At 31.7% G+C, this 21,579-nt stretch overlaps 2 protein-coding genes across 4 annotated transcripts; one reads left to right on the top strand and one right to left on the bottom strand.

Moving 5' to 3' along the window:
• Positions 1-5,927: 5,927 nt before the first annotated feature.
• LOC130667631 (carbonic anhydrase 7-like) lies at positions 5,928-10,196 on the top strand. 2 transcript variants are annotated; one of them, XM_057469353.1, is made up of 7 exons: positions 5,928-6,225; positions 7,643-7,846; positions 7,943-8,160; positions 8,847-8,991; positions 9,077-9,182; positions 9,546-9,773; positions 9,902-10,196. In XM_057469353.1, the coding sequence occupies exons 2-7, from the start codon at positions 7,782-7,784 to the stop codon at positions 10,010-10,012; spliced, it is 873 nt and encodes a 290-aa protein (XP_057325336.1). In that variant the 5' UTR covers positions 5,928-6,225; positions 7,643-7,781; the 3' UTR covers positions 10,013-10,196. The 2 variants fall into 2 exon arrangements, with proteins under 2 accessions (XP_057325336.1, XP_057325346.1); XM_057469363.1 differs by having other exon boundaries at positions 5,930-6,225; positions 7,643-7,842; positions 7,951-8,160.
• A 4,672-nt stretch (positions 10,197-14,868) lies between these two features.
• Positions 14,869-16,650, bottom strand: LOC130666484 (uncharacterized). 2 transcript variants are annotated; one of them, XM_057467517.1, is made up of 3 exons: positions 16,420-16,650; positions 15,465-16,348; positions 14,869-15,100 (listed from the first exon to the last, which is right to left on the bottom strand). In XM_057467517.1, exons 2-3 carry the CDS (start codon positions 15,989-15,991, stop codon positions 15,097-15,099), a joined length of 531 nt encoding a protein of 176 aa, XP_057323500.1. In that variant the 5' UTR covers positions 15,992-16,348; positions 16,420-16,650; the 3' UTR covers positions 14,869-15,096. The 2 variants fall into 2 exon arrangements, with proteins under 2 accessions (XP_057323500.1, XP_057323509.1); XM_057467526.1 differs by lacking the exon at positions 16,420-16,650 and having other exon boundaries at positions 15,465-16,363.
• Between the last annotated feature and the right edge of the window lie 4,929 nt (positions 16,651-21,579).

Raw genomic sequence — 21,579 nt, 5'->3', positions numbered from 1 at the left:
GTGTTGTGATTTCCAAATTAATTTAGTGATTTTAAAAACATTAATTTTCAATTGATTTCAACTGAATTATTTCAAATTATGGAGGAGCTCTTATAATCTTTATTTTTAACATACAGTATTTTTAATATATAGACAAAATAAAAATATATCAAACCGTTACAAACTCATTTACTACTAAATGGCTTATATTTCATTTCTCATCGGTTTAATTTAAAATTTTTAACTTATTTATATTAAAATTATGTGTGTTATTTGTATAATTAAAACTTATTAAAACTGAAAATTTGTTATTTATCTTAAATAACAACTTATAATAAAATGAGGTTATTTTCTTTATAATACTGTATATTTTTACTTAAAATTATTTATTATTATCATTTTAATTTATTTTAAGTTGAACAATTAGGTTATGCGCGAAAATAAGTTTAAAAAATTAGTTCTTTAATCTTAATAAATGATTTATTGTGCCCCAATAAATCATTTCTTAAGAGGATGTGCCATCTATTCTCTTTCTCACACACATGTGAACGAACGGAACTGTCCTTGTTGCACTTACATTAGCAAATGGAAATTTCAAATGAGCCGTTCTCAGATATAAACTGCAATTTCCGAACGAGAAACATTTCATTCGATAAATAATAAGTTTACGCATCGAATGACATATTTTATTTAATAATTTGGGTCTTTATCTGTGAAAACGGTTCATTTGAAAATCACCTGGTACACCCTCTTAAATACTACTATAACAGGGTACACGGAAAAAAAAATATTGCTCCTCGAACGATCTAAAGTATAGTAGCTCGTAGATCGTTACCACAACAATACGTATGCTTATGGTAACAATACCGTATCGTTCCAGTAACTATCTATTAGATAGCTGTGAGCCCTATACGACTTTCCGTAGTCGTCACCTCACACGGCATCGTCTAACCTAACTAAACATCCATTTTCCCGCCAACTTTTGAATATTGTATAATTATTGCTAGCAGACGTTTAATAAAAAAAATAGTGTAAAAAATAATTGTGATGTTGAAATATGGACCCACGGGTAATTAATAAATTAACAGAGTAAAATCTCCATAACTATGTTGATATATTTATTGATAAGTGTTTTTTTATGCTTTTTGTAATCAAATATACATTCATAACCAAAAATCTAAATATTATATATAGTCGATGTTTTATAATTTAAATGTGATACGTAAATAGAAGAAAAATAATTAATGAGATAATAAACAAATAAGATCTGAATTAAAATTGAATTTAAAATTCAATTACTAATAAATAAATTCAAAAAATTAAAAGATATATTTATATTTATATTAAAAATTTATTTAGACTATAACTAACTAATAAATCAGTTTTATAAATTATTTTATTTAATCAAAGTTATTTGCTTATCATTTATTTATGAATGATACAGGTTTTTAAATATCTCATATAATTTGCAACGCGCGTGACGTCAGATAGGGCTCAGAACGATACCGTATAGGTCCCAGAGCTATCCACCGTATTGTTGTCAGAACGATACAGTAGATCGTTGGAGTAACAATCTAGTAGATAACTATAGCGTATTGTTACTGTAACTATACAGTATACTTCTGAGAACAATATTTTTTTCTCCGTGTATATCTCAACCTTGTCAAGTCTGGCCCCTTTATTAATTGATCTTAATAAGGGCGCCACTGGAAGTTAAAACTCGGCCTTCCAGAACCAGAGATGGTAATTTTATAAATCAGGGTCGTTGAAAAGTATAAGAGTGAGGAGATTGAGGGATTAAATTAATTTTTTCACACAATTTTAAATCAATATAATTTTCACTTTTATTTACCGAATCACAATTTGGCCCACCGGGCTTTTATTTTACTTATAACTATTTTTAACAAGTTTGTCCACCGGACTTTTATTCTTATCAACTAATAAAATCTTGTTCATCGGACTTTATTAACTACACGAAAGAGTCCCCTGGACTTTTATAACGAACTGGCCACCGGCCTGATCCCCTGGATCTTTTATTATTTTAACGAACGAGTCCTCTGGACTTTTATAACGAATTGGCCACCGGCTTGATCCCCTGGATCTTATTTAAAATAGTCCCCTGGACTTTCACGATGAATTGGCCACCGGCCTGATCCCCTGGATCGAATAAAACCAACTGGCAACTTGCCAGATCCCCTGGATCTATTATTTTAAAAGATTATTCCCCTGGAATAATTTTTTACGCACACACACACACACGCTTTATTTCTTGAGTCCCCAGGACTTTATTCACACTCACACACACGTTTACAATCGTAATTTTACCGACTAATTCACACACTTTTAATTAATCTCAAATTTATTTAATTGTCCACTGGACTAAATTTATATCCGCAAAGTTTTAATTTATACATTTACTGACTCTACAATTTTACTTCTTTTACATTTTAATAACGACACTTTTATCAATACGACAATTTTATATACTTTCAGTTTTCCGAACATCAGTTTTTGAGTAAAGAATTTCGTGACGCTGGAAAACTGACGCCAACGACTGACGCTATCTCTCTTTAATTCATTTACAAAGTCTTCACGTTAATAACCAAATTTCACATCAAGAACTGACTTCCATTAATAATAATTTTAATTAATTACAGTTTTATCGTTATCACTATTTTTACGGCACTTTTATTTGCAGTCTTGTAAATTTTGTATTTAAATTTTTTTCATTAATTAAAATTGATTAATTTACTATATATAATTTCTTAATGACTAAATTTATTATTTATAATTTCTGGCCCTCCTGCCGAGAAATTAAACTTTTTAATTTATAATTAATGTTTAAGAAATTCTGGCCTTCTTGCCGAGAATTTATCAGAAGGACCGCGTGTAAATTTATTTTGGATTCTGGCCTTCTTGCCGAGAATTTATATTTAACCAAACCGGAAATGGCGACTGCCCACGAATTAACTTAATTATTATTTCTTAATTAATTAATTAAGAAATTGTGGCCACTTGCCGACGATTTATTTACCTTTGTATAATTTCCTTTCCAGCGATCGTGGCGTCCTTATGTATTGCAGCCTTCCTGCCGATTTCCATCTGACTCCGTTCGTTTCTCCAGCAAATTAATTCTCCTCAATATATATCTGTAGTGACGTACGCTGTCACCCGTCTGGTGTCTATGCCAGTCCGTCCGACTGTGTCCGTCTTCACCTCGTGCACTCACTTATCAAATCTAAGTTCGCGATCCTTCGGCCCTTATTGGAAAATCCACCACTCCAACCTATTTTCTAATTGGGTCTTTGGGACGAGCCTCTTAAATTAGCGCGCCCGGCGACAAGTCGATGAAATAGTAACGCATATGGGGTACTATGGGTAATTAATCAACCGCGGGAAATCAGGTTGATTTAAAGTTGTAAATTTAAATTTTTACCCCGTTACACTACTAAATATTTATTGGGTGGAAATAAATGAGCTTTACTAAATGATTTGGTACCTGTAACCAAATATTTAGTATTACAAGGTTCGTTACTAAATCATTTAGTAAATACAACCAAATCTTATTAAATACAACTAAATCCTTCTATTAATGCATTGAAACCATTTTGTTTTTAGAGTATGTGGTCTTTTAATAAAAAAAAAAAAATATAATAATTTTTGAAAATTATGGGCTTTGCCAGCATTTTAATGGGAAAATCTTTTCGTAATAAAATAACGATAATTACTTTTTTTAGTTTTTTCTCGACCCTTGTGTAATATAAAATCTTGTTATTTCTCACGCCAAATACACTCGAGAATTCGTGCGTATGTTGGAGTGTAACTGAATTAAACTTATTTAATGTACAATTATCATCATGCTATCTTTGAACATTTTCTCCGTTTGCATGGATACGAACTCAAGTAATTTATGTTTCTATAAATTCCTTCTTCAAATGGAATACACTGAGAATTTTACGGCATTTTTTACTTAAAAAATTTACTATAGGAATAGTAGTATGAGAACAGTATGGAATTACAGTAAAATAACCGATAACACAGAAATTTAAAAAATACATCCAACAGAATTTACAAAGTGCATTGTAATTTTTACAGATGATTAAATATTATTTTAGAAATTTTTATCAACTGTATCTTAATTAATTAATCGTAAAAGTCAAATAATACTAAAATTTACTCTCTTAAATTTGAAATAGGGAAAATAATGACTATTCACTGTTTACCCAGAGAGGAAAGTACAACGGGCCCAGGCTTGGCCCAAGTGTGTAGAACCTTGGGCCAAGCTTGTAAGTCAGCCTTGACCCAGTCTTGGTAGAAGTCTGGAATGATAACACGGGGCCAGTCCTGGTTGCTAGACCTGGCCCATACATCGAGGAAACGAATAAATTAAATTTAAAAAAATTTTACTATTATTAACCTCGTAGAGTTCATGATCATTAACGTTTAAACTATCTAAAAGAGGTAAATGATGTGAAAAAAACTCGGTGAAAATTCTGTTGGGATCTGGGCGCGAACTGCCGTCTTTCTGATTGCTGGGTCCGAATGATAGCTACTGGACGAACCTACTAATGTTAAACTGATACATTTATATGATCTACTTATTAAATCATAGGTGTAGCCAAACTTGGGTAATCTTACCTTGGCCCAAGTCTGGCTTGTTATTGGATGGCCAGGACTGAGTACCCAATCTTTAGCCAAGCATGGGCCAATATAGGTGTGTCAGAGCTAGGTTTCTCAGTACTGAGCTAAGTAGGGCCCGTCGTTCAACTCTGGCAGCTCCTGCATGGGTACTAGTAAGTATGTCACTAGTTGAAGTAGTGGTGTAATTTTCACTGGCAAATAGTGATTTTTCACGAATTCGTTTTCAAAAAGTGCATACTATGATTTCAACTTTGACCTTGAATAATTTTTGAATAATTAAGACAGCTTTTTTTTAGTGTTCCATTTCTAACAAAAATATCTATTAATTTTTTCGATGCACTGATTCGCTAATGGATCATAAAATTCTAAATTAAAAAAAATAAATTTTCCCAAGTTATTTAAATGAGAAATTGAAAATTGCGATGTTAATATTCATATTCCTATAGGAGCCCAAACTTTAAGAGTATTTTTTTTTTGTCATCTCGAATAATATTTTCCGTATAATTTTTTAAAAAAAGAAATAGTTGATTTTTTAACACAGTCTAATATACATATATATATATATATATATATATATATATATATATATATATATATATATATATATCTATGCTTATGTTTGCGATTTTTAAATTTTAACTCAAAATAGTTATTATCTCTTTTAATATTATTTTTTGCGGTAAATATTTTCAAACAAGTTAATTTTAGATAGCGTCAGTAGTGTACTTATAAGTATGTTTCAAGGAGATCAATAAATCATACCGAAAAGATCGAAGAAAGACTAGTGAATTTTGCATGGGCGTGTCAGCATCATAAAACTTTAAAATATGATAGTTCATCGTAGACAGTTTAATTAGTACGTTGTTGTCGTGGATATGAACTTTGATAAATTACGCTATCAATTCATCAGCTTTTTATAAGACTCTATTGTTTATTTATCCTAGAATGGTAGCATTAAATCTTTGATAATAAATAACAATTTTTAAGTTGTAATAAAGTGAACGCGGATAAAAACTGTGCATAAACAACTAAAAAATTATGAATATTTGAAATCATTTATTCTCTCAATTGGCTCCTTAGAACCATAAGTTCCAGGAATCTATCAGATAATCAAAAGAATTAGAAATTTAATTTAGCGAAGTATTGTAAATCGGGTGTCTTGAGTTCTGTAGTAAATTTATATTCAACTTAATTCAACTATGTTCAAACAGTTAAAACTAATAAAGTTTTAAATTCTGAAGTTGTCACTATTCATTTATTTATTTATTTTTATCGTTTGTTTACTTATTTGATAAAATTTTAGATTTTGACAGAGTAATAATTTTAAATACGTAAATAATCGATTCAACGATTGTATTATTAAAAAAATATATATTTATTATACATTTTTATTCTTATATATTATACCTACAACAAAAATTATATTAATTTGTTAAATTTTTTAAATTAAATAACCAGACAAATTGGCAGTTTCATTAGAGAAAATATCATATAACTTGACGTAACTTAATCTAACATATGACAATTCATCGTTAAGAGGAAGTCAAGTAATGGCAATAGCGTAGAGATGAGATGAACGTCGCGACTCAAGGGACAGTCATCAAGGTAGTCTGTCTAACCGCTTATTAATAACATCCGCCACGATAGCTTTTTATATTTACTTGCCTGTGATGCAAAGGTTAATAACCATTGTAAGTTTTCTGTAATAAGACATCGGCAAGGGTCTTAACATGGCACTAACCTCGCCTGCAAAATTCTTTCATAATAGCTATGACCTGGGACTCAATGAAATAACGACTTCCTTAACTTTTTCATAAGCTTCATCACACTACGACACTTCATAACCATATTATTATAATTATCTGTAATTAATATTTCTAGTTTATCATTCTTTTAAAAAAAAATATCTTGATTTAAAATCTAATCATGAACATTTCGGTTTTGTTACCCCTGACTACATGTAAGGAAAAGAAAAAGATGTATACAATTCTATCCTGATTGAAAACTCCGACTGAAACTCAATTAAATTTCTATTAAGTTTAATCACTTGAAAAATGGACGTATTGGAAAAAATGAATGTTGTACAAACTCCCGACTGTCGTGAATATTTACCCTGGCGGATCCGAATTAGGGTAATTTACCGCATTATGCGGTAATTTTCCTAAAATAAGACATTTACGCGAAAATTTTCCCGCACTTTACGGTAATTTACAGTAATATATGGTATTTTACAGTGAATTGCGGCAATATACGGCAGTTTACGGTAATTTACCGCACTCTGCGGTATTTTTACCACACGCAGCGTATGTTTTCTCATTTTACAGTTTTTACAGTGCAATACTTTACGCTAAAATACCGTAGGCTTATCGAAATGTTACGGTAAATTACCGCTATCTTACTTGAAATTTACGGTAAAAATGCCGCAGTTTTGCTGTAAAATACCGTACTTTTATAATAAAATACTGCACGTTTACTGTAAAATACCGATTTTTGCCGAGATTACTGTAATTTACCGTAATTCGGATCCGCCTGAGTAAAAAGTAAAAAACAATTTTTTTCAACAACAGTTTCAGATCAACACATTAAATTTATTCGAATTGAGAGACGTGATTGATATATTTATCACACAATTTTAAAAACGTCAAAATTTTATTTTACCACATCTCCCGACTTGGATATATTTTATTCATTTTAAATTATTGTTGAACGTAAATTATTTTTTACTTTTTAAATATTCACGACAGTCGGGGGTTTTTCAATTATTTATTTTTCCAATTTTTTTTTGTTTTTTTTTTTTTTTATATCGACTCAGTAAGACAGCTTGAATATAATTGCTATAAGAAAGATAAGTTCCAAATAAAAACAATATCGATTATTTTAAAAGAGTACTTGCAGCATAACGAATTAAAAAAATATGCTTGTGAGAAATTAAAATCTTTTTACGACTGACAGGTCAATTTACTGCCGCTTTAATTGTAAATTGATATTAGATTTATATCTTTATGATTCTTGTTGATTGCAGTTGTAGCAAAGTAATACGAGGTGATAAGTCGGCTAAAGCTGCAAATAGACTGAGAAGTTTGAAAATATTGAAATGCGTTAATTATTATCCTTAAATAATGATTAGAAAGTAATTTTATTTATTATCAATTCAAGTGATAATGTTTCTTTTAATAAACATTTATGCGTTAATACTCACTCAATCACTTATAAGTGCAAAAGGTACATTTTTTAATTTATAATTCCCATATTTCTATACCCATTTTTTTTGTAATTATAAAACTATCAATCTTATTGGTTTGTACTTCGTCATTGTTGGTACCATTGGAGAGCTGGACTCAAAGCGTCAAGCAGGAGGGTTTGATTACCAAAATACTGATGCGTGGAAAGATGAGTATCCATCGTGCGGTGGGAATAATCAATCACCTATCAATTTGGACTTTGGAAAATTTCGAGAAGTTGTTGATCCTCGAAAACTTGAATTTCATGGCTACAACAATATACCAAAAAAAATTTCTATAGTCAATAATGGACATTCATGTAAAGACAAACTTTACATAATACTTGAAACATATTTATTAATACATAGAGCGAAAATTATGGCAACCGTTTTTAGGACATTTATGAAATATCGATTTATCACGTTATGGTAACAATTACTTGGAGTGATAGAATATCTGCCCATAATTTCTGGAAAAGTTACCATAACTATTGGAACGATTCCTATAATTATGGTAATAGTTCCTATGTCGTATGGTACTAATTACGATACTCATAAAGGAATAGTTTCCATAGGACATAGTAAAACGCCAATAAAGGAATTTCCCCTCAGCAAAATTGGAAAAATTTCCATTTTTTTCTCTCCGCGCATACTATTATGGTAGCCATTCTCATAGTAATATAGTAATGGATTCCCATAATATAAGGGAACTCTAAATGTTATGGTAATTGTTACCATACTATTTTGGTAATTATTACTATAATATATGGTAATAATTACCGCAGTATATAGTAACTTTTATTATAGTAGTACGGGAATATTTTTCATAGTAGTATAGTAACGATCACTTTGATAGAGTATAGTAACAATTACCATAATATTATGTAATTTTTCCCATTAATTGTGGAAATAATTACCATAATCTATTGCAACTGTTACCATAAATTTCTCTCCGTTTAGTTTATTCAAAATATTTGCTGAAGTCAGGTATAATTCATAATTGTAGTGGAATTAGAAGGTCATTGGCCATATAATAAGCATCCTTACATATCTGGAGGGCCACTTCAAAGTGATTATGTATTTAAACAATTACACTTTCATTGGGGTGTTAATAATAATGAAGGAAGTGAGCACACAATTAATGGTCAAAGGTTTGTCAAAAGTCTTCTTCAGATTTAATATCACATTATTAAGATTTATGATTTATTAGGATATAAAAATTTGAATATATTACAGTTTTCCACTGGAAATGCATTTAGTCCATTATAAAAAAGATTATGACTCTTTCAAAGATGCATTGAATCACACCGATGGAATTTCAGTTGTAGCAGTATTTTTTGATGTATAAAAATTTTCATATTGATATTACTATATGTCGTAATATTACGACTATCAACAAAGTCTATGGGCTAGTCCGATAATTTTTTGTCGTCTACGAGCTCGATGACCTTGTAGAAGCTGTTAAGTTAAAATTTCGGAGTTTTAAGAGCTAAATAATATATTTTCTTTATTAATAATATTGTAGGATCAAATATATATTTATATATTGAGTGACCTTGACTGAAAAGTGGCTAAAAAAGACTTTTTCGATTTGTGAACGTAGACACTTGTTGAAAACCTACTTTTCCACCATCAGACTGAAATCTCTTTTTGATTTTTACAGCAAGAAGTTTAAACTATTGTGATTTTTTTGATTTTCTAATAGATACAAGACGAGGGCTCAGAGGGCATAGCCAATGTTTTAAAAAATGCGACCAGTCTTTTACGTCCGAATAGTCATGTGAATTTGGAACCATTTGCTCTTTCAACTTTTGATGGAATTACTTCTGCGCCTAAATATGCTAGTTATTATGGTTCCCTTACTACTCCACCTTGTAGTGAAAGTGTCACCTGGATAATTCCAGTCACTGTTTTGGATATTACCGCATATCAGGTATTTTTAATATCTTTCATTTCCAAAATTTATTTTTCGATCATTAGTATGGCATAGAAATGTTTATTAACATAATCATAATATGAATTATAATTACTCAACGTAATTTATTTTCTATGCATTTTTAGATGAAAACATTCAGATGTTTAAATTTTAATCACAAAGATTACCATAATTTTCGGCCGACGCAAAACACAAATGGCCGCATTATATACTTATTTAAACAACCACCAAGCTGAATATTTATTGGGAATCAGTTACAATTTTTATTCGAATTAAATTTCTAAAATCAATTATACTAAAAAATTTTATTGCTTAGAAATTGAAAAATTGAGGTTTTGGAGTTCCAGACAGATCTTTTTTGTATATAAAAAAAAATCCTAATAAAAATTTCTGATTGTTTTATCTCTAGTGGAAGACTAATAAAATGAGTTAGTTTTTAAATTTAATAGTCAAATTATTGATGACCTAAAATTTCTAGTAAGTCGTTAGCTGTCCTAGTAGTATTCAAAAAGAAGTCTTACGTGAATCTGTGTCTTCAGTCTTCATCATCAATTTTGGCCACGACCGAGGTGAGGTACTTCCGTAAAATACCCGAAGTAAGTCTGTAGTAATGCAGTATAATCTCTGTAATGTGACTCTCCATAGTGTGAATCTCTCTCTAAATTTAACGAAATTTCCTCCCTAATGTTAACAATCCTGCCTCTCACTACGTTTTTTCTCGCAATCAATTAAAAAAAGCTTGGTGGCGGACCTCTTTGCCCCACTCTCCCCTACTTCTGTTGAAGTAAATCTTTTTACAATAATTTTAATTTAATCACCGAAGGTAAGAATTGATATTTACGAGAGATAATAACAAAATGTGCATTGGTAAGTATTCCCAAGTACATTGTTTATGATTGTACATGCAACGGTTTGATGAAACTCACGCCCTTTTGTTCGTACCTCGTGCAATAACTTTAAATACGTCACGTTTAAAAATATGTGTTGAGAGTAAATCGACAAGTTAATTGACCGATTACTTAAATCTTCTGTGCAAACTTGATCGAAAAACAAGTTGGCTCTGCACACCTGCGAATAAGAATACGTGAGGTTATAAAGTGAGTTAAAAACATCTAGAAAACAACAAGTTATCAAAGATAATACTCAGAGGCTAGCCGAGGTTTTACAAAGCGAAAACATTCATCATCGTCTTGTATTTGCGTTTTCTTCATCGTTATATCTCGTTTTATTTCGATTGATCGCGGTGAAATTATTCATTTAATAACATACTCTATATTTTTATTAAATTTCAAATAGAGGAAGGCTAAACAAGATGCTCTAGCTGAGAATTTTATTTGTTTATAGCAAAAACTAGCGAACAATTTATTTCACGGTCAATTGAATTCAAATTTTGTAACTTTTTGTCGAAGAAAGAATTTAAATTTCAAAAAATAGAGAAGTTATGATTTTCAAACCAATTTTCGAAAAGCGAGTTTTCATTAGGTGTCAGCACTATAAGATCCTTGGAATGTATTTTGATTAGTTTTAAAATAATGTGTGTATGCTAATGTGCCCTCGCAGATTTGAATCACGGTGGAAACACCGTGGAAGTGTAAACACCGTGGATCCACCGTGGTTACACGGTGGGTTTGTTCCATTTCACCACCGGGCATACACAGTGTATCCACTGTGATTACGCGGTGTATCCACCATGATTCCACGGTGGCTTGACCACTGTGTATACACGGTGTTTCCACTGTGATTACGCGGTGCATCCACCGTGGTTCCACGGTGGCTTTGTGCTATTTCACCACCGTGGTTTCACGGTGTATCCACCGCGTAATCACCGTGGAAACACCGTGTATACACGGTGGTCAAGCCACCGTGGAATCACGGTGGTAAAATGGAACAAACCCATCGTGTTTCCACCGTGATTCAAATCTGCGAGGGTGTGAATATCTATAACTTCTGACGGATTAACTGACTGAGATCAAAGTCGCAGCATTCGGTAAGACTTATCAGATTTTAATGTTCGTCTAAAAAATTTCGTTTGAAAATTAGAGTTGGATTGGTTCTGTTTATTTCGTATTATTTTAAATATAAAAGTGTAAGATGTAGCTTTTTTTGAGCTCAAAGGTCTCAAACGTACCATGGTTTCAGAAGGTTTGAAGAGCTTGTAACCATAACTAACATTTTTGAGCTCCTTTCCTAGTAGCAATCTTAGAAAAACTTTAGGTAAATATGTATTTTCAGTCTTCAGTCAGTCTGCATCATCAGTCTTGAACAAGTCCGAGGTAATGATACTTTAAGTAAGTCGATAGTAATCTTTTTTAAGATGCATTAGCTCAGAGTTGCCACAGAATTACTTATATGATACCTGGACATGGCTATCTTCTTCGTTACTCCAACCGCTGTCCATTCTGCACTAGTATAGTAAATTCAGTAGTACTCACTTAATGTTTGACATAATTTCATCGAGTAATATTATAAATTTGTAGCATTTTAAATTTAAATGAGTACCACTGGGTTTGCTATAGGTACTACGTTTGTGCTTGAAATGACTCGGAGATAAAGAAACCAGATCTTGAGCAATTCTGCAACAACGCTGACGTAACATTGTTACATAGTAGTACACTGCTTAAGAATTGCTGCAGACTGTACCCTGATTAAAAAAAACTATTCGAAACGATTTGCAATTTTAAATGCCCATAAGAAAGGTGATTCAAAAGCATTAAAAAGTATTCAAAAATTCTTTTTTCTAATCGTTTCTTTTAATAAAGGTATCTACCGATTTTTATGTCTTTAAGAATAATTTTAAGCAAGAATTGATGAAATCTATGGCAAGTATTCTTATGAAATATGTCTTCTTCAAATCTTGTTTAAATCTTCTGCATGAAAGTTACAGAAGGACATTCGTCAAGTAACTTGCTTAAGACAATGCTGCTAGTATTGAGTTTTTAGTTTTATCAGCAGAATAATATTTATGGATCGCTACTTCAAAAGTGAATAATTGAAAAGGTCCAACGCAGTGATTTCGCTAAAAATTATTTTGATTTATTCAAAAACTGTTTAAATACTACCTTCTCCAATGCATATACAATAAGCAGAAGTCAGTTGTATGTCGAATTTAAAAGTTAAGAAAGAAGTAATAAAAATACCATACATACGAACTTGTTATTCTATACCCATAATTTCTTTTTATCTATAAATTTATTGCTGTGAACGAGTTGAAATATAGTGATGAATGAATAATTTCGAAAAATAACGTAAATTAGGATACAACTGTTGAATCACGGAAGTGTAAAAATCGTATTCATTGATTACAAAGATGCTATATTGAATACTGAGGATTATACACTAAAATAAATGTGTAGACCGCTACCAACGAGCTGAACATGAAGTCTCTTGATAACGGGTGGAACTCAAGCGCAACGTGGGCGCGATTGCTAACTTTGCAATGGCTTCAACGAGTTGCGTTAGTATGACACGGGTTTCAATAGTATTTGCCTTGTTGCTGTTTACTTCTCTTACTTGGTTAGCAGCTATATACCGCGGCGGAGGATTTAGAACCGGAGTCTCGCGGTCCCTCTCAGGTTAACGCACCGTAAAAAAGAGCCCGAACAAGGTACAAGGCGAGGACGTTGTCCTAGCCGCCCACGTTACTTGGTCTCATGGAGTCTTGGACCTGCAAAACCTGAAAGATTCTTTCTCTCTGTTCTTTTTCTTATTCCTTTCTCTCTTTCTGTTTATGGCGATTTCTGAGAAATAAGTGAAGGTTTGTAGTCCTTACGTCCTTCATGATTCACGCTAAGAACTATTGAACGATCAGATCAATCAATCTTTGTATATGTCTAGAGTGAGATATCGACACTGTTGTAGTTAATGAACTAATGTTTGGCGCTAAGAAATCATGTACATCGATCTCTACATGAATATCCTCTCGGCACGAGAGTCATATCGTGTGAAAAATCATAATTGATTACTTGATCGATCATGTTTTCAAGGAAAGATTTCAAATTTTTCTTTTGTTTATTAAAATATTTTTATTGCTTTGGCTTAGTCATTACTTTTTCAACTATTTTTTACTCATACCATTTTATTTAAAATGGATTTAATACTTACATGATGATAAAAATATTTGATTTTAAAATTTGTCTCTATGAATTTCAGCATGACTCAATAGGCTAGGGATTTTGGTTTGAAAATTATTTACAGATAAAGCACTTAAAGATTATTTTTTTTTTTAATTGGAATAATTTAAATAATCCCATGCAGAAGCTGCTAGAGTTAAACGAAGGGGCTCTTTTTGACTTAGCACTGGGTAACCTACCTTTGACACGTCTATATTGGCCCATGCTTGGGTCAAGAATGGTTACTCAATCCTGGCCATTTCGATCATTATCCGAGTCCGAGCAGGGCCTAGGTAACCTCGCCTCGACCAAGCTTAAGCCAAGATTGGGTTTCCCTGCCTTGATCATTTAGTGGCAACCCAAACTTGGACTAGGACTGGGTAACCTCACCTTGGCCAACCCAATGATCACCCGAGTTAAAGCCAAGACTAGATTTTCCTGCACGGAAAGAAATGTATGGTACTTATCGCCATACTCTTATTATAGTATTGCAGTCAGTACCATAAGTATGGCGTTATCTACTATACTGTATAGTACAAAAATCTTTGCGTAGTTTACATGTCTGTACAGCGGGATAGACAATATCAGTATGGGCTTGAGTCCCATACTACATTGAAGAAACGGCAATGCCACTAGGCTGCGTTACAATAGATCTTTGTGAAGTAGTCAATACACTATCGGATTACCATTAATACTGCGTACATGTAGTTGCTAATTTTTGTATATAATCTTTATTAATGTCAATAATGCTGTACATTAATCAAATTAAAAAAGAAATCATAAATAAATTAATTTGAATAAGAAATTAATAATAATTTATTTCCCTATTTATCTTTTAAATTTTACAAGAAATAATGCCTCATAATTTAAAAATTAATTTTTCTAAGAGATATATTTTTATTATTTAAAGCAATGAATATATTTCAGAACATTTTTATCATATTTTAATTTCCACTGAATCCCATCGAGAATTTTTAAGGGGTTAGGGGTACTCAGAGGCCTGAAAAAATGATGATTTTCAATAATTTTTTTTTTGTAGTTAATTACTTTATTTGACAAAAATAAAAACATAGCTTTATTAGAACACGTTTCGATTTGACTTCACGAAAATTTCAAAAAAAAAAATTAATAATTCAAAAAGTTATCGCTGTTTTTGTAGAGCCCGTTCCTCCCGAAGTCCTTTGCGGTGATCATCATAAGTCCTTGGAGATTCATCTAAAATCAATCGGACAAGAAAAATTAGTTTTATTAATAGATAATCTTGTGCCTGATCGAAGCTTTTTTTTTTTTTTTCGAAATTAACAAAATGGCGGCCTCAGGAAATTTTTTTCAAATTTTCGAGAAAAAAACCGACAGTTTATTGTTAAAAAAAAATCGAAATTTTTGAAAAAAAAAAAAATCCTTCGATCAGGCACGAGTTTTTAATGTATTTCAAAAGTACAATAAATTTTATTGAAATCTACCGAGCAGTTTTTAAGTTACAGTGATCACCAGTTCAGAAAACATAGTTTTGAGAAAAACGCATTTAAAGTTTTGCTATGGATTTATGTCGAATTATAAGAATTATTTAATAACTTACACTGAGTCATCTATTCCTGGACCATATAATAGCTCTTCAGCCGTCATAGCAGCTTCCAAAATATTGATTTGCTGGTGCCTACGTTGCAATCGACCTTCTCGGGTGTTATCATTAGCGCGCTTATCTGCTACTTTGATACGTGCAGCATCCATTCTTTCTGCATACCGATGAGAATTAGGCCCACAATTAAGTCCTAGTGTATTCATCAAGACTAATACTGAATTTATACCCTCATTAAATATACACATAGCAACGTATGCAGCTATTTGTACGACAGTAAAACTAGTATTTACCGTTTTTGGGCATATTTTCCATACTAGTTGGTTAAAGCTTTCATTATTATTCTGATTGAATCCACCTACACATCTTGAAAGTAAATTTTCATTACTAAGACCTTCGTATATAGGCTTGATAGCTTTTAAAACATCAGAAGGTAAGGGAGAATAATCGTGAGAATAGGTATCAAGCTCTCCTCTTGCTTCAGCGCGCTGGTAAGAGCACCAAGATTCTTCGCCTTTTGGACACATATCATGATTCGGTTTTTCATCACTCGAATTTCATCAAATTTATTATTCGAAATTCAGTACTGCTGTCTTCAGGTACATCATCTTCAGTGTTTTGTTTTAATTTTTTAGAAGATGTACTCTGAATACTTTCATCACGTTCGGCTGTTTTCGGATTAAAAACATTCTTTCTTTTGACTGAACGCGACTTATTAATTTTTTCAGAACTCCGAAGTTCTCTTGAAACCTTTCTAGAATCACGTCCCATGGTTAATAATTTAATTCACTTGAGAAATAATTTATCACAAAACTATCGACTGATCAGTGCAACGACTACAGGTATACTGGCAACCAAAAATTATTTTTCAGTTCTTGTACTACCTACAAATTGTGAATATATGTAGAAGGATTTATATATATATATATATATATATATATATAATTATACATACATTAAAATGGGGAGATATTCATGACAATGAAACCCGAAAGGTCGGTTGCTTGCAGCTGTTTCTAGCTACCTGCTCTCGAATGCCACGTAGCACCCGAGCGTCCTTTGGTCATTGTTAAATAACTCGAAAAGAATTTGTCGGATTCACTTCAAATTTTCACACAATATTTTAAAAATATTATACTTTAAGAAAATGCAAAAAAAAAAAAATCGATTTTTTGAAAATTCTGACTACCCCTAACCCCTTAATTGGTATGAATTGATTTCAATCGGTAATAAAAAAAATCATATAGTTTATACTGAAAATAATTAATATTAATAATAACATAGATTTATCATTAATATTATGTTCTTATATATTTCTCTACTTATAAATATTGGGTTTAATCTTATAATATTTATAGATAATATATTTAAAACTATAACCAAACATAACCTATGTTTTGACTTCAATAAGCTTTGGTACTATTGCAATATAAGCATACGTGATTTTACAATATTGAATAGGGTTATCTGCCAGAAGCATTGTGGATACCACCATGCAGTATGGGCCTGACGCCCATACTGGCATAGACTCATCCGCCATGATTATTGTGAATGTTACCATTCCCGTATGGTCAAATCATCTATACATACAATTTTTAAACGAATGAAAAAATCCTTGCTACCATACAGTATGGTGGAATCGACCATACAGCATAGTGGGATCCGCAAAAAATTTCTTTCCGTGTGCCTTGATCATTCAAAGTGATAATTTATAGAAAAAAAAAATATTATCTGTTAAAAAAATATTCCAGGTGAATTAGAGGCTTGGCGCATTGAAAGATTCAATTTCCCATTTAAATAACATGGGAAATTCGTTCTTTTTGTTTCAACTTAATTGTTCGTCTTTAAAAGATTTCTTTGGAAAAATCAAGTACAGAATTCCTGTAAGGCATAAAAATTGCTACAAAAAAAGCTTACGAGAGTCAAGTGTGTACACGGAAAAAAACCGATCTCAAAATTTAGTTATAATTACTATGTGGAAAGTAATCCAAAACCACCAATGGGTCCGATAGCTTTTACTTTTGTCAGAAGTAAAAGCTATCGGTTCCTAGTGGTGATTTCGGATTACTTTCCATGTAGTAATTTTTGCTTACATTTTTTTTTTTCGTATACGACCCATAATTTTCCGGTTGCTATGCTAGAACCTAGTTTTACGAGGCTCAGCTTAAGCTTGGACCAAGCGTGAGCCTGTTATTTTTTTCTACCTGGAATGGAACACTTGGATTGTGGGTATAAATCTCTATCGATTAAAAAAGAAACCTATAATTTGATATCAGGCTACAACTAAATTAAGGGCATTAGGAAATTATTAAGTTGTTAGAAATTTTCATCGAAAGAAGAAATGTAATAAGATAAGCCCATTAGACTATTATAAGCAGTAAAAACGAATTGAAAAAAACTCAATTTCAGAAAACCTTCAATAATATCATATTAAATATTAACATATTTGACTGCAGTATTCACGTGTCCTTGATCATAAATTATATTAAAAATTGCAGCTACCTAGGGCCGTTGGCAGTAAGAAAAAATAGGTTAGTAAAGAGGCAGCGGGGTGGACGGAATTATTTGCATTTTAATTTGCATAGTAAAACATACCTCGTCGATCAATGGATCAAGACAACGAAATATGATAGCACAAACTCCGCGGACGTCGCATTAACGTGAGTTACATGACCGCAAGGCAATCCGACGGCCATGAAATCGTTCACGTATGCTGATCTTAAAATATGCACCCGTGAATTGAGATTAGCTGGCTCGATAGCGTTGTCTGGATCAACCAGCATTTTTTACCCATCTTACTATCTCATATCATACTATTTACCTCTTTCATCTTTGTAGTGTAAATCACGATCATTTTATATTACCGGATGAATTGTGAAACTTATTATAAATTATTATTTATTGAACTAGTATCTTACGGATTATAACTTGAAATATTAATTTCAAAATTTTCCCAACTATTTTGTCATTCAAGTTACGCCATACGAATGAATGGATTGATCCAATATCTATCAAATAATTAAGTAACACCATCAGTAGCATGTTTGAAGTTGTACTATCAGAAGAATCTATGAAGAATTATATGGAAATTTATGTAAATCCATGTAAAAAACTATGAATTTGCATAAAAAATCATGGGGATCAACATGGAAAAGTACGGGTTTAGATAGGAATTCATGTAGGAAAGTATGAGTATGGATTCCTCTAGAGAAAATCCACATGGGAAACTATGGGTATTTAGATTTCCATATATAAAACTTTCGATTCCCGGATTTCTATACAAAAAATACAGATAAGAACTTGACTATCTGAATTCCCATGTTAGAAATTCATATGGAGATCCTAGTATATGGATTCCTATGTAAAAATTGTATATACATGGTAGACTATGTATGTCTAGATAGGAATCTAAACTCCCTTATTAAAAGAAGCGATTCAAAACGCTTTTGAATACTTTGAATACCTTTGAATCACCCTTCTTGTGAGAATTTAACATTACAAATCGTTTTATATCGCTTCTTTTAATAAAAGCTAGGTTTCCATGTGGATTTTTGCATGGTTCACATTCTCATAAGAAATTATCCTAACAATCAGCATACAAATCTAAACAATTTGATTTTCGCATGGTGTAGATTCCTATGAGAATCGATCTAAGACTTTGTATAATAGGAACCTATGCTGCATTCCTATAGGAAACCATATAGGAACTCATCCAAAAATGCCATGTGGAAATGTATATGGAAATCTAAGCTGGATTCCCACGTAGATTTTTTTGGGAGGGTTATTTTTGAAGAGAGGATGTGGATATAGCTCTCACAATGAATTGTGTACTATATGTAACAATAGGTAAGTTTGAGTTGGCATGAATATTTACAGCGATCTTGTCTCTTGCTCTAGGAATTAAAACGATATACCTGCAGGTAACCAAGCGGAGTGAATTACTGTAACCATATAGACAGCTTCACTCCCTCAGTAATATCATTCCTTATGCAGATAATATTAATGTATGTGAACGAATACTTAAATCTGTTGCCTTTTTCTTCTTTCGTTCTGAAACCCTGTCTTTCGCTTTAATAGAATACAGTAATGCACGTACATTTCAAGCTCGTAAAACATTCATTGCCCTTAGGCCGAAACAAACAGTTCACCAATCATCTTTCATTACAGTCAAAACTTCCGCAAAACGGTGACGATCTAAAGATGTCTTTGCTCTTATGTTTACTGCTCATTTATAATTAACTATACAAATTTTACGCACGACTAGTTTGTAACTTTTATTTCAAGGTTTTACAATAACTAAGATTTAAAATTTTCCTACATTCATTTCGATTCATTATCAAATTATCATAATCGATCGAATTTTGCAGACATTAAATTGATTTTATGAAACAGTTAAAAGACGTTAGAAGTATAAATAAATTTATAATATTTGTTTTTACAGAATTTTGAGTAAAAAAATCTAGATAACTGTTGACCGTCGAACCAATTAACTCTTCAGCACTCTCGTGAAACGGTTTAGTATCATTACTCTTGCAACGAGAAAAACTCTCACGCTTTCTGCAAATGCGTGCGTATGTTTATAGCCCCTTTAATTTGAAAAGTCCGAAACAAAATAAATTTATTTAAAAAAAAAATATTAACTTATTTAAGAATAATATTTGGTTCCAATTTATTTAAGTTAATTAAATTTTTTTCAACAATACGAAACAATATTTAAACTTAGAAATAATTAACTGAACAGTACTTTTGCATGTCTTAAAATTAGTAAAATGTTATCTTACATTATCTTTTTAATGGTATTGCAGTGTTAGTACCTTTATAATTAACAAAATTCTAATTTTGGATAACAATACAATTAGTAGAGATAAAATACAAAAATCTGTATTTTATTCATACATTCGTTGTCATTAATGCCTGGTCCCCCAGGCTATAGAATCTTAGCCATGCAGGGGGCCAGGCATTAATGACAACGAGTGTACCCGAGTAGAATTGAAACTTATAGTTGGCTAGCCCGTAGCTAACAGATTTGAGTCACACCTCATCACTGCCTAATATAATTGACCAGCCATAACCTCACTATGTAACGCCATCTTAGCTGATGGTTGACTGATCAGAACAAGCCAGTGGACAGATTCAAACATATCCAATAGCTAGGTTAAAACGATGAGGTAGCGAGTGTGCAATTATAAATGCTTCATCGCTGGCTAAAAAATATGAGCTAATGATAACTCGTCAATTTTGAAAAAAAAAAAAAAAAAAAATTTTTTTTTTTATTTTACACTGGATGTACTTGTCTGTTTTTCAGTTTACAATTTATATTTCGATTTATTTTTGTATGAGCCTATTATCGAATGATGGCGATGGGAGTCGAACCTGGCTCCATGGGTTTATGAGTCTCGCGTGTTATCCACTGGTCTGCTATAGCTGGTTGGAGTCGACTACTATTCGATGATCCATATAAGTTTCATGTAGTGCCATCTGTAACTAATATTGACTAGACAACTAATAATTAGAAACGTACTGTACCGATTAAGCTCAATAATTTAAAGTCCCTAGTGGTGTGTTCGGACCCACCGCCCCGGCGCCCCGGGACGTCGACTATTTTTGTTTTTTTACGCGGAAAATTCAAATTAAAAATTCAAATCGGTAAACAAAAGACAAATTGACATGAAACTAAGTGTGAATTTACCTGTTAGAAAGCCAACAGCTGATGATCAGTAAAGGAGATAAGCATTGGCGTCTATTTGTCACATCATAGTGTATAATATTGATCAAAATAACGATAATAATTGTTATTATAAAAATATAAGCAAAAAAAAAAACATTTTTAAAAAAAGTGATATAGTTATTCGTGAAAAGCTATCTAATGGAAAATCAATATCAATATTTAATTGATGCTATTTTGAGTTCTTCGTCTGATAGTTCAGACGACGAAATTCATCAATGGCTGCTGATGTCTGAGAAAAGAGAAACACCAAAAATAAAAAATTACATTGAGAATGCTGTTTATCTATATACAAATAAAGAGGTAAGTTTAGTTAATTTCACGTAGTTTTTACTTCTTTAGAAGTCTTCAACTATCATTTTTTTTTCACTAACTAACATTCACTTTAGT

Source organism: Microplitis mediator, chromosome 1 (genome assembly GCF_029852145.1).
Source record: "Microplitis mediator isolate UGA2020A chromosome 1, iyMicMedi2.1, whole genome shotgun sequence".
Taxonomy (NCBI): Eukaryota; Metazoa; Arthropoda; class Insecta; order Hymenoptera; family Braconidae; genus Microplitis; species Microplitis mediator.
The sequence above is the reverse complement of the archived record's forward strand: the minus strand, read 5'-3'. Positions and strand labels throughout refer to the sequence as shown.